The sequence below is a fragment of the Rhinatrema bivittatum genome, chromosome 4 (genome assembly GCF_901001135.1).
Source record: "Rhinatrema bivittatum chromosome 4, aRhiBiv1.1, whole genome shotgun sequence".
NCBI lineage: Eukaryota > Metazoa > Chordata > Amphibia > Gymnophiona > Rhinatrematidae > Rhinatrema > Rhinatrema bivittatum.
The window spans coordinates 252,015,530-252,035,673 of record NC_042618.1 but is presented as its reverse complement, the minus strand read 5'-3'; the positions used below and the strand labels follow the sequence as shown (position 1 = coordinate 252,035,673).

At 42.4% G+C, this 20,144-nt stretch overlaps 1 protein-coding gene across 6 annotated transcripts in view; it reads right to left on the bottom strand.

The window, feature by feature from the left end:
* DNM1L (dynamin 1 like) overlaps window positions 1–20,144 on the bottom strand; it is a 162,211-nt gene that overhangs the window by 117,408 nt on the left and 24,659 nt on the right. For all 6 annotated transcript variants that reach the window (XM_029600030.1, XM_029600031.1, XM_029600032.1 and 3 more), the window contains exon 2: window positions 8,450–8,597. In XM_029600030.1, coding sequence (XP_029455890.1) covers window positions 8,450–8,597 — 148 coding nt within the window. The remainder of the gene's footprint in view (window positions 1–8,449; window positions 8,598–20,144) is intronic.

Genomic DNA, 20,144 nt, shown 5'->3' with positions numbered 1-20,144 from the left:
GGGAAACAAACACAGAAACACAGAAATGACAGCAGAAAAGGACTAAATGGTCCATCCAGTCTGCCCAGCAAGCTTATGGTAGTATCTACTGCACCATACAAGTCACCTCTATAATTATCAGTTTCCCAGACTGTCAAAGTTAGGGCCCTTGCTGGTTGCTGTTTGAGTCCAATTCCCCATTACCTCTTGCCGTGGGGAAAGGATGGAGAGGGGTGAAGCTGGAGCAGACACTGCAGAGACAAAATCAACTGCTCTGCTCCCCCTTTCCCTCCTATTCCTGCAGGGTGCCTGGAGAAGAGGGCTTGGCGCAATACAACAGCTGTTACATTTGAGGCACTGGCCAACAGTATCAGAGCATGAGCCCTGTGTGCCCATGGCTAACAACATCCCAGCCAACCTTGGTGAGACTATCCAAAGCCAGGGCTAGACAAACTTTTTGTTAAGCCCCTTACCCCTTTTACTCTCCCCCCTCCCACTCCCTACAGCCACTACTGCATTTGCTCCCAAACCCGTCCAACTGAATGCAGACCTAGTCACATTTTTAGGATATCCACAATGAGTATGAAAGATGTATTTGCATAAATTGGAGATTAAATATATGCAAATATATCTCATGCATATTCATTGTGGCTACCTATCCTATAAACCTGACTGGCTATAGTATTAATAGTACTTTTAGAAAGCACCACCTTACAGCCTCTCTTTATTGCCCCATAAATTTACATTTGTGAAAAAAAAAAGGTTACATGCTCTAGCAAGGTTTATGTATTTAATTTTTTAAAATGTATAGCTCACACTTGTTTCCAGAAGCCAGAGTAGCTTACAGCACCATATATTGCCACTTGCCAGACATGAATGCATCACTGAGCCAGCTTCATAAAAATCCAGCTTTCAAACAAGTTGCATCCTATTTTCAGTGGGAAGGAAAGACAGGAGACAGCACCATTGGCAGGCAGGCAGTCAGAGGGGTAAGAGGAAATCCCCCTCCGATGGCACGGCCTCACAGGAGCAACCAGTGGTAGAGTTTGCCTTGCTGTCTCCCCTCCTGCGCAGTTCAAACAGCTGACGCATGTACTGAGAGAAAGCTGAGGACAGGCACTGGTGGCAGAAGGGCCTACTCCTTTCGATGGCCTTCCCCAACCCAGGCTTGTCTCCCACTTGTGACAGCTCTGGGAGGGGACATAGACAAAGGGGCCGTGACGAGAGGGAGAGCTACACAAAATTCTTCTTACGTGGCAGTGTCAAATCAAAGGGATTGTGATAAATTGTGAGGACTGTGCAAGACTGGAAGACTGGCCAACAAAGCAGAAGTGGATCGATGTCAGAAGAAGTAGATTTTATTAATCATATGATAGACTGCCTGACTCGGGCAGAGATTCGCCCATAAACAGGGGCTGCTTCAGGAGCTATATTAACATTGAAAAAATATATTAAAAAGACATTAATATAAAAAAAGACATGTATAAATAAAAATGTATTAAGAAACTTAACATAAAAAAAGAACATATATAATAAAAGAAATACACACATTTTTTAAAATGCTAACAAGATGGACTTGACTTATTTTTAGAGAAGACATTGCTAGTATAACACAACTACAAATGGTGCGGAATATACCTATATTATTCACAATTTGTCTGTGACATGATTGTAGCCAGAAAGCAACTCTCTGCCACCCCTGTTTGGTTTTTTTGCGTGTTTGTTCTTTTATTCCTTTTTTCATTTTTAATAACAATAAGGACCCCCTTGGCCTTGCATCTAATTAAAATGTTTTTTTCTAGACCATAATAGAGAAGAGTTGGAGTAATAGTGCACAACTCCAACTCTTCTCTATTATGGTCTAGAAAAAAACATTTTAATTAGATGCAAGGCCAAGGGGGTCCTTATTGTTATTAAAAATGAAAAAAGGAATAAAAGAACAAACACGCAAAAAAACCAAACAGGGGTGGCAGAGAGTTGCTTTCTGGCTACAATCATGTCACAGACAAATTGTGAATAATATAGGTATATTCCGCACCATTTGTAGTTGTGTTATACTAGCAATGTCTTCTCTAAAAATAAGTCAAGTCCATCTTGTTAGCATTTTAAAAAATGTGTATTTTTTTTTTATATATGTTGTTTTTTAAAGTTTCTTAATATGTTTTTTTTATTATTTGTGTCTTTTGTATGTTATTAATGTATTTTTAATATATTTTTTCAATATTAATATAGCCCTTGAAGCAGCCCCTGTTTATGGGCGAAACGCGGCCCGAGTCAGGCAGTCTATCATATGATTAATAAAATCTACTTCTTCTGACATCGATCCACTCCTGGTTTGTTGGCTTTTCTGCTACATTGGATCGGCTTCCGTGTTGTTTCTTGAGACTGGAAGACTGGACATCCAAATGGCAGATGAAATTTAATGTGGACAAGTCCAAGATGATGCATATAGGGAAAAGTAACCCATGCTATAGTTGCATAATGTTAGCTTCCATATTAGGAGTTATCACCCAGGAAGAAATCTAGGTGGCACAGTGGACAATACAGTGAAATCGTCGGTTCAGTATGCTGCAGCAGTCAAAAAAGACAAACAATGTTAGGAATTATTAGGAAGGGAATGGAGAATAAAATGGAGTATGTCATAATGCCTCTGTATCGCTCCATGGTGAGACCGCACCTTTGGTATTGTGTGCAATTCTATTTGCTGCATCTCTAAAAAAGATATAATTGCACTGGAGAAAGTACAGAGAAGGGCGACCAAAATGATAAAGGGGATAGAACAGCTCCCCTATGAGGAAAGGCCTGTTCAGCTTGGAGAAGAGAAGGCTTGGGAGGGATATGACAGAGGTCAATAAAATCATGATAGGACTAGAGTTTGGACAAGTTCCTGGAGGAGAGGATCAAAAACTGCTATTAAGTTGACTTGGGGAATAGCCACTGCTATTACTGGCATTAGCGGCATGGAATTTATCTACTGTTTAGGTATTTGCCAGGTACTTGTATCCTGGATTCACCATTATTAGAAACAGGATGCAGGGCTTGATGGACCCTTGATCTGACCCAGTATGGCAACTTATGTTGTTACATAAAATCTTTAACATCAAATATTCAAGGCCCTGTGGCTCAGGGGCAGTTCTGAACGCTGCCATAAGAAAGGTCCCCAGTTCAACTCCTGACTGGCTGGAGCTGGGGAGGCTGCCAAGGCTGTGTTCAGAGCTCCTGAGGGGGTGGGGGGAGGAGTGAATCATTGTGCAGTGCTGGATGTCAGGTTTCATGATTACAGGCTTCTGTAAGGAGCCCTGATGCATGGCCCTGGACCAAGGACTATCGTTGCAACGACTGGGCTAAAGTAAGTTGGGAAATTATATAAACCAGGGGGGAAAATCCCCGGGGTGCCACAAATGAAGGATCATGGCACCAGATCCCAGTCCTAGATTTGGCTGAGCTTGAAGCCCCAAAGGAAGAGGAAACTACCTGGTTAAAAAATAAATAAATTTTCTTTGTCTAAGACTATGCACACTATACAGAAATAACATTTTTGGCAGGATTCCTAGTGAAGCCTCCTGCTGTAATTACTAGCAATTCATCTACATTGGGGGTCAGCAACCTGTGTCATCCTTTCCTGCAGCTCCCATTTCGCTGGCTTCAGTATCAAGTCCCGAAGGCCGCAGGGAAATTTCTTCATCATGGGCCCATGCAGCCCCGGGCAGACAGGAGCGGAGTTAATGGCCGCAGGGGCTGCAGGAGGGGACCCCTCATCAGCCTGTGCAGCCCCAGCAGAAAGGGGCAGAATCAAGGCAGCGGCCTCCTCCTCCTCAGCCCGTGCGGCCCCAGCAGAGGAAGGCGGCAGCAGCTTTGGCCACGTGGGCTGTTAGAAAAGGAGATCTGGTAGGTCTGTGGGATGGGACAAAACCCCATAAAGTCTCTCTTCAGTTTGGCAAGGATGCAGACCCCTGGCCTACATAGTAAGAGGATTTGATTGGCTTGATTCCTACATCCATCAAATCAGGGTTTGACAAATCCCTAGAACCAGGTTGCCATGGTACTAGAAACTGCACCACGGCACCTGGGATTTGGTGCTCCTCAATGGTTTTTTGTTTTGTTTTTTTTAAATCCTGCACTAAGCTGCTGCTGCAGGAGAAACAGAGGCTCTCCTGCAGTCTGAGCACTGTGCTACAGAAATCCTGCTCTGATCCGCACCTCAAATTCACAGTGGACTTCAGGAGGGCCCTCTTTGGTGGCAGCATTGGCGCACAGCAAGGTGGGATGTGACTAGAGAGTGAGGACTGGCTGAGGGGGTCACGTACTGAGAGAGATGGAGACTGCTGAAGATGGGAAGCAGAATAAGAAAGACTGAGCGAGATCGGGTAAGGCGGAGAGGGGGGAAGTGAAAGACCGGGAGACTGGTGTGAATTCGGTCCAAGTTGATAGGTGAAGCAAAAAAGGCAAATCGTATTAGGTGCAGGTATCCAGGAGCTACCAGCACATTTAGGGGAAGGGGGGAGGCTTCATGCAATGGTGCATTAAGGGACAGATTTATTCTTTTTCCATAGAGACAGAATGGGAAAACAACCTTAGTAAATCAGGCTCTAAAGTAACTGTGGCAGACCTTCATCTCTTCTATAGTACTTTGTATGTTGAGAAGTAGTAACAGCTTAAAGACTAAAAGAAATATCAAAAGGCAGCTTACTTTATGGATAATAGGGCTAGCGTGTCATTTTATCTGATTATCTGTAACGAGATCAACCCAATAGATTCACTCGCAATATAGAAACACATAGAACAGACTACTGTAAAGGCAGACCTCAGAGAGCAGCCTGCATGGCCTTCATCCTTCCTGTAAGTAAGGAAATCTAAAACCATTTTCTTTCCTATCACACCACAGAATTTAAAATGCCAGCACACATTCTCTTGACCGAATCTAACTATACTCAAGCAGTAGCAATCTCCCGTTCTGAAATTGTAAACGGGTGATCAGTGTCCATGCCTTTCCAAAAAGAATGCTCTCAGACACTTAAAGGTGCAAAACCAAAATCACGTGGGCTTAATGAAATAACCAACCTTGCTATAAAGCTTAACGACTTGTTCCAGTTATGTATTAAAGGGAGATCAAGTTAAATCCAAATGAATGCATGCTTTTATTCAAGCTACAAAAAAATAAAACAACCCAAAAAACAACACACAAAGACAAGGCGAGGACATGGCTTTGGTTGGTATAGCCTACGGGTGGCCAACTCTGGTTCTCGAGAGCCACAAACAGGTCAGGTTATCTGCAATGAATATGCACGAGAAAGGAGGCAGGGTATGCAAATCTCTCTCATGCATATTCATTGTGGATATCCTGAAAAGCTGGCAAGAGCCCCTTGCCAACTTATTTTCTGAAAATAATGGGTGTCAGCATGGCGTACTACTGGCACGAGTCCCTGGATAAGCAGCACATTGCTGCTACACAAAATCCCTCACACTAGATAAGCTGGCCTGCTACTTCAAGGATCTAAACAAGCATATCACGGCTGGCTAAGAGGGAGCTTGTAAAGTACCTGGTGTGGCTCAAGATTTCTATTCGAATTAGAACTCCCCCGCCAGTCTTTTCTGCCTTTCCACTCTCCTTCCTGTTACCTTCTCTGGTAAGGTGGCCCTTCTAGCGCTGTCTGAACAAAATCTATCACAATAATCTCGTGCCTGGTTAATGCTGAATTCCCAAGGAGCAAAGGAGTTAGTACCTTCATGGCCTGAAAGGCAGCACTCTGCTATCTCCTTTTAAAATGCCACACATTCATTTTCAGACTGAATTACTCAAAACCATGCAGCTGAGTCATCTTTACCTCGGAAAATACACATCAAACATCACAAACGAAAGTGCAAGAAGCCAAAGCATTTTATCCATTAGCTCAATGTACTGTACATGCCCCAGAACATATTTAAAAAAAAAACAACAAAAAAAAGGTTCCCCTTTAGGAGTTCAAATGGGCAAATTTGATATCAGACCATTTCTACTTTTCTTAAAAATCTCCTTTTGAGCACTGGTACACTAGCTACTTCTGGACTGTATGTTACTGCTCCAGAAATAAATACTTTCTAAAGGCAATTGACAATGCATTATCAAAAACAAGCAATATGGTTATATGTTTCATATGCATTATAATAATGATAATGTGAAAAAGAGATTCTTTACAGCGTCTATTTGAAAAGGACAACCCTGAACCTGTTGCTATTTTATTCAGCCTTTCCACTCAAGGACACACCCAGGATAAACGTTGCCCCATGGTATGGGCTCTCCCCCCAGACATCAGATCCTTCCCGAGGAATCCGGTTTAGCTCCCACAAGGGAGGATTTCTACTGTGGCCTTCCCATTCTTTGGGCTGGCCTTTTTTTTTCTTGCAAGCTCAAACAAGAAGCCTGGTGGGTGGGTAACATATAATGTCTTCCAAAATTCATCCCAGGGGAGAGATGAGCAGCTTACGATGCTAATGACGACTTTTCCTTCCCCTCAATACTCTTAACAAAAGGGATGATTTGTCAGACAGCACCATGTGCCTGCACTGAAGTCCTTATCGTACGGTCAATACATCACACGTCCATTAATGGAAACGTGTCATGTTAACATTGCCTGATGGCATCAACACGTGCTCCAGTGCCACCGACTCTGGGTTAAAAATACAGTAAAAACTACTGAAAATTAATTTTTGTTGTTGTTAAAAGTTAAATCTGTGAGATTGCTGATTCTGGAATATTTTTTGTAAGTGCATTTACAGGACAAAATATGCCTTAAAGCAGTGGTTTTAAACCTTGTCCTTGGGACCTGTCTGGCCTGACTGCCCCTTCAGATTATCCACATTGAGTATGCATTACGAGTACAAATCTCTCGTTTGCATACTCACCGTGGGTATCCTGAAAACCCGACTGACCGGGCAGCTCCCAAAGACCACTCCCCCTACCCCCACTTTCCCCCGCTTGTATACAGTTTCCTACCCCAGAAGGCACGCCTGAGAACCCACACTGCCACCAGCCAAGGCTGTTGGAGGGAGGTCTCCTCTGAGAGACTTACCCTCAGTGCTGTCCCTTTGAACAGCAACAGCAGCCGTCTTTCCTTCCACTCAGGGGTCCACTGCGGTTGCCTCCATTTTTGTTACAATTATGCAGAGGTGAGAGTGCACAGGAATATTTATTTTATTTAGACATTTTATATACTGTCGCTCCATGTATAGATCACAACGGTTTACAAAGTGACATTCATAGTTATAAGTCAAACAAACAAAGATTGGTTACAGAGGTGTTATTCGTAGGCAGGCATTATCTATCAAGTGAAATTTTCTAGTACGTATTAAAACTGATCCAGTACATAAGGCCAAGAGTATGGCTAATTAAAATGAAATGATAATTTTCATGTCTTAGTCAGTGGGTTGTTTTGAGAATCTTGCATTTTCTCGTTTGATTTATTCTTCGGGAATATGCAAGTATACACATATATTTGTCTGCACTGAAACCAAAGAGCCATGCAGCAGGTTTGTAGTAAGGTTTAATTAATATGCAAGAGAAAACCCAGTTAAGACAGATGTGTCCAGTAGTGGACAGTTTCATAATGGTAACTTTACATGTTGATCCCAACTATTTATTCTCTACAAATAACCTTCTTAAAGTACCTTACTGACCATTCTTCTTGTTATTACTCCTCTCTGCCCCCCAGCAGCTGAGCAAAACCCAAATTTTGAAAGTTATGCTAAGCTGCTGTTCTCAGGGAGGGTGCATAACTCGGCACCCGCACGTATTAGAAGTTACACCTGTGTTTTATCAACCGTGCCGTGGGAGCCACGCAATTTACAAAACACCCCGAAGTACACGCAAATGTTTCGGCATGCACTCTTTCTTCATGTAGGGATCCAGCGGTTTACATATCTATTTAATAAAAGTAGATGCATATAATTTTGCACACAAAATAATGGTAACCTGTGTGCATAACCCCCATTTTGTGTGTGGAGGCAGGCATTTTATAAAGTTGGTTGACGTATGCACGTAGCTCGCTTATACTTGTGTGCAGATTTCAAAGCACCCGTCCACCACGCCCTCCCTCGACTAAAAAACTGCAGTCAAATGGGAAGTCAGAGCTCCTTTCTGCAACTTGATTAGATGTAAAAATGCATGTAACTTTGATGATATATGTGCATACTTTGATAATAAAATACATGTGGGCGCGCACTTACTTTCCAACTCCGCCCCGGAACGGACTCGCAATGCCCTCTTTTTTTTCCTGCTATGTGGGAAGAGCATAATGCATATTCGTGGCCGTCTGGAAATGCTCTATGTACCTACACAAAGTTTGTGCCAGTCTTTGAAAATTCATCCCATTATATTCTCTCTATTCTTCAGCACACGGAGAAGGCTTTTCCAACGTGTGCTGCAGAGTCAAATGGGTTCAGGAATTATCACAGGAAGTACACAGAGGTCTAAATTCCACAGTATCGATCTTACCATTTTCATCTCCGATTGTTTTCTGACGATCTTCCGCAGACACGTGCACCAGCTGCAAGATAAGGGGCCTTCGGGTGACAACTCCAGTGCCTCTGGGGAGCAAATCCCTGCCGACAAGGCTTTCCAGCACAGAGCTCTTTCCACTGCTCTAAAGAAAGAGGGAGAAAATACAGCTGTTTGTTTCCACTAAACAATAATTAGCTTCTATTTTTACTGTACCACATGAGTTATTAAAGAAAGAAGGATCGGAAATTACATTAGTTGGAGGCCTGGGATTTGTGCTTTTACTGCCAGAGCTGGCTTGCACACAGCTCTGTGGCACTAAGGACCAGCATTAGCCTGATGCGACTTTAAAGGCTATCACGTACGGAGCAGACTCAGATTCACAGTTGTGAACTGATACAGTAGGGCATCAGATGGTTCAGAGCAGAGGTTCTTCCCGACTGACTGGCCAAAGCAGCAATCTGGGCATTAAAACGCTGTATGCTAGATTTCAGCAAACAGGTCCAACGCATATTTTAACTCAGGAAGGGTGTGTTGTGTGTTATGACCCTGACAGGCAGATTGTACAGCATCAGCTGCCATCACTGCCACTTAGCTGGATATGTACTGACGTACATGGTAGCGGCAAAACTCGCCAGATAGCCGGATAAGTCAGTACATATCTGGCTAAATGGTGGCAGCTGCTGCCACTTCACTGAATAAGTCAGTACTTAATTGCTAAGTGTATTTGACTTTTTTTTTCTGTTTCTTTACAGTTTTAAGTGCTAGTGTGGTAGTGCTGTAAACCTAACTCCAACTCTGAGCTTAGAGTTTAGTTTCCAGCGCTAATAAAGACTGTATTTGGCTAGTGCACCTCTCGGCATCAGAAAGTAATGTTTAATGCCCTCATTTGCAGGGGATTTCCATACAAGGGCATTACGTAGTACTCCCATTTCAGAACGCTCATTTTGTGAGCATAAAACTCCTTCCTGCATCGGTAGTAAAGTTTGCTCTCACAAACGGGCCGATTCAGAAAAACGTGCAGGAGAACTGGTGAGCGCCCGCTCTCCTGGGCGCGCGATTCAGGAGGGTGGCCTATGCAAATTAGGGCCCGCAGTAAAAGGAGGCGCTAGGGACACTAGCGCGTCCCTGGCACCTCCTTTTTGACAGAAGCGGCGGCTGTCAGCGGGTTTGACAGCCGACACTCAATTTTGCCGGCGTCTGTTCTCAAACCCGCTGACAGCCACGGGTCCGGAAAACGGATGCCGGCATAATTGAGCATCTGTCTTCCAACCTGCGGGCCGATTTTTAATTTATTTATTTATTTATTTATTTTTACTTTGGGGCCTCCGACTTAATATCGCCATGATATTAAGTCGGAGGGTGCACAGAAAAGCAGTTTTTACTGCTTTTCTGTGCACTACCCCGGCGCCGGCAGAAATTAAAATATGCGGCTTGGCTGCACATTTTACTTTCTGTATCGCGCGGGAATAACTAATAGGGCCATTAACATGCACTTGCATGTCGTGGGCGCTATTAATTTCGGAGGGGTTGGACGCACGTTTTCGACGCGCTATTGCCCCTTACTGAATAAGGAGTAAAGCTAGCGGCCTGTGAATGAGCGCTCAAATGCATGCAAAGCTATGCGTTGGCCAGAATGCACCTTTCTACAATCGGCCTCTCAGAGTTTCATGAGGTTTATTTTGAACACTGAAAACAAACAGAATACCACAGAGGTTAGAAGCTGAAGAAACTCAAGTTTAATATAAACCTTGAGACTTAACCTGAAATCTAAGTAAATAGAGATTACACTAAATAAATATGAGGAGAAGGCCACCAGCAATTGCAACAGGAATCTCCAGAATAAAGGGTGAGGTGTCAGTCCCATGCTTTTACTGCAGAAGACCCTGCAGCGAACGGCCTCAAGATCCCAATTCCAGAATTGGCTTCTACCAGCATAAAAGCCAGGCACAAGTGGAAACTTCTCAAATCTCACAACTCTAAAAGGTTAAGAATAGTAAAATAAGCAAACATGCAGCATTTTAATCAAGCATAATCCTCCTCCTGGGAAAGAAAAATTCAAATCATAATAACAGTAAGGAATGCATCCTAGTTCCTCCTATTCAGGAATTTTGGTCAGGAGGTCTGTCACACACAAGCTTTAATATCAAAGCAGAAGTCTTAAATATGTGCTTTTCAGGCTTCTGGACACACAGACTCACAAGACTTGAGTTAAAACATTCCAAACTAGACCAAGTATGTTCAGCAACAGAAAGCAGGCGCAGATACGGCCCGTCAAGTCTGCCCAACTTCATTCCTGGTGCACTGCCTTAGGCCCCGGTTGATCTTTGCCTTCCCTTTCACAACCAAGGATCCATTGAGCGACAAATAAAAGTGGACATTCTGCACGGGAAATTCCACTCTCAGTGAATTTTGAGTTGTTCAAACACTGAGAAGGAAATGAGGGAAAAATATAAACACTTTACCACCAGCAGAGAAATAAAAAGGATTTTGGGGGAAAAAAACCCAAAAAACCCCCCCATAAAGCTTGAAACAGCCAGCCATACCCGATAGAACATAAATTTAAAGGTATTCTGACACAAAAGGTTAAAGTATTTCTTCCCAACTGTTTTAAAATGAAAATGTTTCTATGGAGTATGTAGTGGAAGAGATGAAAGAAAGAAGAAATCAGTACATGGACTTCTCAAGATTATGCCCTGAGGCAGTCAACAGATGCAGACTGACATTGGCTTTATCCACTATGGTGTTCAAGGTCAATACAGACTAACAGAAAAATAAACACTCTGCTCATTCACCCCATCCTGCCCCAGAAGCTATTACCAATGACTGGTGATCAGGAGAATAAAAGAACAAAAAGTTTCAATATAAATGCAATTCACATACAAGGTGCAACAGGTTTTGTGATATTTGATCTCTGGTGGTGTATTCGCTCTACCCATTTCCCAACAGGAAAGCATTTTCCTCTCAGCCTTCCTGAATAATAATGATAAATCCAACTTATCCAGCCATTTTCCAAACAGACATTGTCCAAACTTTGTTGGGATCAAAGTTTATCATTTAATATTTCAGAAACGCACAGTCAGTCCTCTTTAGGGTGGATAGCCTTGCAGCACAATACTGGGTGTTAGCAGCATGGGATCTGTCTACTATTTGGGACCCTGCCAGATACTTGTGACCTGGATTGGCCACTGCTGGAAACAGGATACTGGACTTGATGGGTCCTCAATCTGAACCAATATGGCAGTTCTTACATAGAACTTGCACTATGTGAACTGTGTATAAGTTTCAAAAGGAGTAAGGGGAAAATGGAAGTATGTTATCAATTCTACTGTTAATTTGCTTCTAACAGTATTTGCTTAAGGGCATATAGCACAAGAACTAGACAGGATCTGAAGTTGGATGCTAGCAGTTCTCCTAGCTTAGATGAAAAGTGTTTGGAAACTGAAAAGTTAACATAATTGATTCGAGTGATTTAAAGTAGATTAATCATAAGAAGGTAAATGTTAATCTCTTGTCCAGGGTGACCTTCAGCTCTATGCTTTTATAGTTTATGCTCTTTTGCATTTTTGGATGATTATTTATTTATTTATTTATTTTTTGTTTTTCTATACCGATCTTCCTACATTAGATGCAAATCAAACCGGTTTACAAAGAACAAAAACATGCCAAACGGCCTTACATGGAACAATGAACATTTAAGCAACTTTAAGTAATAGTCAAAGAGAAGAAAAACTAAATATACAATTTAAATTACATAGTAATCAAGGTAGATAAGAATTGGAATTGGATTACATAGTAATGAAGGTCATAAGTGATAAAAGTCCAGTAAATGTATAAATCAAAATATGTTGTTCTTGTACTAGGCTTAGTTAGGGAGAAGGTATGTATAAAGAGGAGTGGGGAATAGCGGAAGACATAAATGGAATGAAATAGAATAAAATAAAAATAATAAATAAAATAAAATAAAAATAAAATAAAATAAAAATACATAAATAAATAAAAATAAAAGGGAAAGTCAAAAAGTCAAAAGAGTGACTAAGGGTCTCTTCAGAGGGAACCAGAATAAATGAAAAAGACTAAGATTAAGACTAATAACAGATCAAACCATATAAGGGAGAGAAATAAACAGAGAAGTGTAGTAAGAGATGAAGAGAATGCTTTAAGCTAACAAGATGGTTCTGGAAAGGCAAGCTTGAATAACCAAGTTTTAAGTTTTTTCTTAAAGGAGATTGGGCAAATCTCTTGTCGAAGGTCAGGAGGGAGAGTGTTCCAGTTAGAGGGACCAGCGGTAGAAAAGGCCCTTTTTCTTAGAGATGTTTTAGCTTGAGGGACGAAGAGGGTACCAAGGTAAGCTCTTCTCAAAGGTCTGTTGGAGTATTTAGGGCGAATCTGGAAAGTGAGATCGAGTGGGGCAAGATTGTGTAAGTTTTTGTGTATGATGGTTAGTACTTTGTATATAATTCTATATTTGATGGGGAGCCAGTGGAGGTGGTACAGGATTGGAGTGATGTGATCCCTCTTTTTTGTATTTGTCAAAATCCTGGCAGCTGAGTTCTGTAACATCTGTAGTGGCTTTATAGTTACAGCAGGGAGACCGAGCAACAAAGAGTTACAATAATCGATTTTAGTGAGTAAGATAGATTGAAGAACCAAACGGAAATCATAGAAGTGTAGAAGGGGTTTAAGTTTTTTAAGGACTTGTAATTTGAAAAAGCATTCTTTAGTTGTATTGTTAACAAATCTTTTAAAGTTGAACTGGTTATCTAAGAGGGTGCCTAAATCTCTTACGTACGAAGAATTTTTGAAGTAATTACCTTCTGCTTTGATTATGTTATGTCTGATATTGTTTGCACTTGAGTTTTTGTAATGTTTTATATGGACTTTTTTTTTTTTTTAGTTTGAATGCTTATGACTGATATGTTTCTTATTGGCTCTCCTGTATCGTATTATAAGAACATAAGAACATGCCATGCTGGGTCAGAGCAAGGGTCCATCAAGCCCAGCATCCTGTTTTCAACAGTGGCCAATCCAGGCCATAAGAACCTGGCAAGCACCCAAAAACTAAGTCTATTCCATGTTACCATTGCTAGTAATAGCAGTGGCTATTTTCTAAGTCAACTTAATTAATAGCAGGTAATGGACTTCTCCTCCACGAACTTATCCAATCCTTTTTTAAACACAGCTATACTAACTGCACTAACCACATCCTCTGGCAACAAACTCCAGAGTTTAATTGTGCATTGAGTGAAAAAGAACTTTCTCCGATTACTTTTAAATGTGCCCCATGCTAACTTCATGGAGTGCCCCCTAGTCTTTCTATTATCCGAAAGAGTAAATAACCGATTCACATTACCCAATCTAGAACTCTCATGATTTTAAACACCTCTATCATATCCCCCCTCAGCCGTCTCTTCTCCAAGCTGAAAAGTCCTAACCTCTTTAGTATTTCCTCATAGGGGAGCTGTTCCATTCCCCTTATCATTTTGGTGGCCCTTCTCTGTACCTTCTCCATCGCAATTATATCTTTTTTGAGATGCGGCGACCAGAATTGTACACAGTATTCAAGGTGCGGTCTCACCATGGAGCGATACAGAGGCATTATGACATTTTCCGTTTCATTCACCATTCCCTTTCTAATAATTCCCAACATTCTGTTTGCTTTTTTGACTGCCGCAGCACACTGTACCAACGATTTCAATGTGTTATCCACTATGACGCCGGGATCTCTTTCTTCGGTTGTAGCACCTAATATGTAACCTAACATTATGTAACTATAGCATGGGTTATTTTTCCCTATATGCCATTTTGATGCCCAATTTTCCAGGCTCACAAGGTCTTCCTGCAATTTATCACAATCTGCTTGTGATTTAACTCCTCTGAACAATTTTGTATCATCTGAAAATTTGATTATCTCACTCGTCGTATTTCGTTCCAGATCATTTATAAATATATTGAAAAGTAAGGGTCCCAATACAGATCTCTGAGACACTCCACTGCCCACTCCCTTCCACTGAGAAAATTGTCCATTTAATCCTACTCTCTGTTTCCTGTCTTTTAGCCAGTTTGCAATCCACGAAAGGACATCGCCACCTATCCCATGACTTTTTACTTTTCCTAGAAGCCTCTCATGAGGAACTTTGTCAAATGCCTTCTGAAAATCCAAGTATACTACATCTACCGGTTCACTTTTATCCACATGTTTATTAACTCCTTCAAAAAAGTGAAGCAGATTTGTGAGGCAAGACTTGCCTTGGGTAAAGCCATGCTGACTTTGTTCCATTAAACCTCGTCTTTCTATCTGTTCTGTGATTTTGATGTTTAGAACACTTTCCACTATTTTTCCTGGCACTGAAGTCAGGCTAACCGGTCTGTAGTTTCCCAGATTGCCCCTGGAGCCCTTTTTAAATATTGGGATTACATTAGCTATCCTCCAGTCTTCAGGTACAATGGATGATTTTAATGATAGGTTATACATTTTTACTAATATGTCTGAAATTTCATTTTTTAGTTCCTTCAGAACTCTGGGGTGTATACCATCCGGTCCAGGTGATTTACTACTCTTCAGTTTGTCAATCAGGTCTACCATATCTTCTAGGTTCACCGTGATTTATTGCCATATTAGTTTATATAGTTTATGTTGTGAGCCACCTTGAGCGCTATTGCAAAGGCAGATTATAAGATCAAAAAATAAATGGCAGCTGATAAGGAGAAAACCAACAGTGGTAGCTTGGATATTCACCAAAACCTACCAAATCGTGATTTCGCCAAAATGGCAAAGAAGTACCCACAGCACAAGTCTATATGAAATCATCACTATGGCTTTCAGAAAATACAATATCACCAATCAAGTGGTACCACAGGTATAATTTAAACACCTCATGTATGTGCAAAACCAAATGTATGTAGGCCCCTTACTTTAAGGGTCTGTATTGTGCAACAGACTCTGTTAATGTATAGGGTCACCTTGCTTTAATTTAAATTATCCGTTTTTAGTTATTTTTTCTATTTTCTTTTATCATAAAATCAATTGTCACACAATCTCCGCAAATGTAAGGAGGGGGACACAAATACTCATCTACTCCATGGTAGTTCACCCGACACAGCTGTGTTTCGGACGATGACGTCCTGCTTCAGGGGGTGTCCTTCAAAATTTATTTGAGAGCGTCGTAAGGCAGCCTTTTGCAAATTCCTTGGTATTACTTCTTCTTTATAATCCACCGCAGTCCCGTTGGACTGCGTCTGCCCCCAACTGCCAGAGCTCCTTCACTGCTGCTGCTCCCAACACTCAGAATCAGTCACATCCAGTGCTCAGTGCTATCCATGCCCTGCATGCTGTCCATTATTTAGCACACTCCAAGCTCAAGCTGTGGTTAGGAAGACAAGGTATGCATGATTACACATGTTCTCAGAAGGGAGCTCCTATGCATTTTTTTTAAAGCTTCTGCTGGTGTCTTTTCATGCTGTGAGGCACTGAGAGCAGAGTCCAGGTACTGGCCTGAATCTGAGTATCTCACAGTGGTGATTTTTCCATGGCACACTTCAAAGTCTGAAGGCACATTGACTGGGAAACACTGTCATTGCTTATCCAAGAGCTGCAAGAGGCCATCTCCTGGAATTATGCGTTACCTGTTCCTCTTTCTTCAGCAGCCTTTCCACTGAGGCACTATCCTCTTCCTATTCAGTCAATTCCCTAGGACTGTCCTAGCCAGCGGAGTGCACCAGTATCCCCAAACATTGCCAAGGATAACCTAAAGATCTTCCAAGAAAAGACATGGAAAAGGACTAGGAAGGGCTCAAGGAGGAATCTGAAGACACTGCCCAAGCAGGACCATCCTAGGATTTTCTTTTTTTTAAGATAGAAAATTTGAGTCTCCTTGAGGATCTCACCAGGCTGATCCCTGTCCATGGGAATGGGTGTCTTACTAGCTACTGGCATTAATAGCGTGTGGGAAAGAATATTTCTGGGGGTCACTCATTCCAATGAAATCCTGACCTAAATAGTCTGATGCAGAGTTAAAATGGCTTAGGCGGCTTCCCAATTCCTGGTGCTTCTTCCCTTCTCATAATACTGGGAGGTCTTGGAGAGCTCTGAACCATTCCAGGGCCAACTCAGAGTTGCTTTGGAACCAGTCCCTGTCCAAGGGACCCTGGGGGAGCTAGATTATCAGCAAGGGAAACAGGTTCTGACCCGTAGTTTCACCAGCTTTTCATGTTTTAGTCCCCTCCAGGCCCATCACCGAACCGATTGCTTTGTTCTTAATAAGAACCAACTACAGGTACACAATGCTGGATTCCGTGTTAGAAGTCATCACCAGAAAAAGACGTGAATCCTTGTGGACAATACCTTGAAATCTTTGGCTCAGTGTGTGGCAGCAGTTAAAAAGACAAATAGAATGTTAGAAATTATTTGGAAAGGAACAGAGAGCAAAACTGAGATTATCATAATGTCTTTGTACAGATCAATAGTGCAACCACACCTTGAGTATTGTGTTGTGTGCAGTTCTGGTCACCCCAGCTCAAAAAAAGACAGACATAGAAAAGGTACAGAGAAGGGTGCCAAAAATGATAAAGAAAGGCTAAACAGATTAGGGCTCCTTAGCTTGGGGAAAAAAAAAAAAAAAAAAGACAACAGAGGCGATATGATTGAAATTTATAAAATCACGAGTGGGTAAATAGGGAATGGTTATTTACCCTTTTAAACAACATTAGGACTAGGGTACACTCCATGAAACTAGCAATCGGCAGATTTAAAACAAATCATAGGAATTATTTTTTCGCTCAGCTCACAATCAAGCTGTGGAATCTGTTGCCAGAGGCTGTAGACATAGGATAGACAAGCTGCTAAAGGAAAAATCCATAAACAGTTATTAGCCAGGTAGACACCAAAGGCAATCTTGTTCCCTCCTGATGATGCTCATTTACACTCTTTAGTCTATAGTAAGACTGGCTATCTGATGTTGTGCCACGATGATTTAAAGTTGTGAAGGGGATAAATTAGACTAGCGAGCAACTATTTTCAGGGGAAAAACATTCAACATAAAAGGATCCTATTCATGCTCCTCCTCTAACATAGTGTATATTTTCTGTGTAACATTTTATAAGCCAAGTTCAAATTTGTGCACTATGAGCCAATATAATGCAAACAATAATCAGAATTTCTTGCACACAGGATTGATGACCTGTGTACGTGTGCATAGCTTAGAGCAGTGGTTCTCAACCTTTTTTCTGTCGGGACACACCCGACAGATGGTTCTCACATGCGTGACACACTGACCCATGATCGTCACGGGGCTAGATGTAAAAGTACAGTTTGCATCCATGGGAACCCCCCTGACCCACAATAATGGATGTAAAGCAGAATTACGACATTCCCCATACAACTCACCCTACAAAAAAGATATTCTGGTTCTGGTGTCATCGCAGTAACAGCAACTCAAACTCCTACTTCCAGGCTCAATAGCCCTACTTATGAAAAGACAGCAGTTTACCACCAATGCATGTCCTTTTGAGAAAACACAACAAAGACTGATAAAACGCTTACATGCTAGTAAAATATCTCATCTCGGTAACAGACACAGAACCGACCTAACATACTCCCAGGATCTGTAGTAATGCACATAAACTAATCCGCACACAGTTACACCTGTATTATGGAATACACTCAAACAGGAACAACCCTATCTATGAAAAGGCAACACTACAAATATTAAATCAGGCCCTAAAAACCAATATCCCTCTTATTAGGAAAACAGAACTAGCAAGCAGCTATAGAGCCCCACACAGAAATAATTGTAAAACTATACTAATAAGCAAAATAAATGTTTCTAAACAGCTATGAACAGAATAACATCCAACAGTTAAAAACTCATAAAAACTATTAAAAATTCTCCAAACACCAAAAAATATTTCAAAAAAAGCAGACACATCACATAATATTAAATAATTAAAATGGCAGTCAATCAAGAAAAATAAACTTAAAAAGTCACCTTTACTTACCCCCTCCAGCAGCTCTCCTACTCCTCTTCCATGCAGGCCATAGCACACAGCAGAAGCAGCAGTAGAGGCTAAGCTCTATACTCATGGTCCTCTTCCTTAGTCCCATGTCTCTCACACACACACACACCATACTAGTCATGCCCCCATGACCAGTTTCTGTCTCTCACACACCAATCATCTCCCAAACAGTCTTTGACACACACACCAGTCACCTTCCTGAACAGTTTCTCTCATGCCATACACACACACAGGCTTCCCACTCCTGTGTTCTACTTACATATACGGGCTTATCACTCTCATAATCACTTTCTCTGTCTCACACACACTCACCAGTCTCTCACTCCCATGCTTGTTCTCTCCACATGCACAGGCTTCTCATTCCCATAATCACTTTCTTTCTCTCACAGACACACACAAACACACACCAGTCACCTGATCTCTCTCATGCATACACACACACAGGCTTCCCACTCCCATGTTCTCTTTCAGATATACAGGTTTCTCACTCCCATGCTGTGTCTCACACACACCCAGGTTTCTCACTCCCATGCTCACTCTTCACATGCACAGGCTTCTCATTCCCATAATCACTTTCTTTCTCTCTCACACACACACCAGTCACCTGATCTCTCTCATGCATACACACACACACAGGCTTCCCATTTCCATGTTCTGTCTTACATATACAGGTTTCTCCCTCCCATGCTGTGTCTCACACACACCCAGGTTTCTCACTCCCATGCTCACTCTCTTCACATGCACAGGCTTCTCACTCCCATAATCACTTTCTCTCTGTTACACACACACATACACACACACACACCAGTCTCTCTCTCATTTCCATGCTCTCTCTCCACTGCACAGGCTTCTCATTCCCTGAATCACATTCTTTCTCTCACATTCACACACACCATCACCTTACCAACCAGTCTCTCGCTCATGCATGCACACACACACACACAGGCTTCCCACTCCCATGCTCTCTATCACATAATCAGGCTTCTCACTTCCATGCTTTTTCTCACACACACACACACACACACACACACATCAGTCACATCCCTGACTGTCTCACACTCTCACATACACATCAGTCATCTCCTTGAGCAGTCACTTTCATTGTCTCTCACATATACACACACATCAGCTCTCTGACCAGTTTCTCTCACTCACACACATGCTCTCAATCACACGCAGGCTGGCTGCTTCTTTCTCTCACTCACTTCCTCTTCCCCGCCCCGAGCACAAATGGTAGCTGCAGCAGCCTCCTCCTCCAGCCCCCGCAGGCCAAGAAAGAGAATCCCATCGGCCGCGGGAGGCTCAAGCTGCTGTCTCCTTTCTGGCTGCTTCAATTGCTCGGGGGCCGATGCTGCTGCTGCTGCTACTTTTCCACGCGGCACGGGCCGACTCTTTCTCCTTCCCGCGCACTGCGTATCACTTCCTGTTCCGGGTCACGGGGGGGGGGGGGGCACGGGAAGAAACAAAGGTCAGCCACGGGTGCCAGAGCTTCTTCTAGCGCCGCTGCCGTTCCCGCTGGGCTTGAACGTTCTGATAGCCTGGCGGCAACGGCAGCAGGGAAGAAAGAGCAGCAGGAGAGACCGGGAGCACGCGACACACCAGCCGGTGCTTGGCGACACACTAGTGTGTCGCGACACACCGGTTGAGAATCGCTGGCTTAGAGGGAACAGTGCTGACA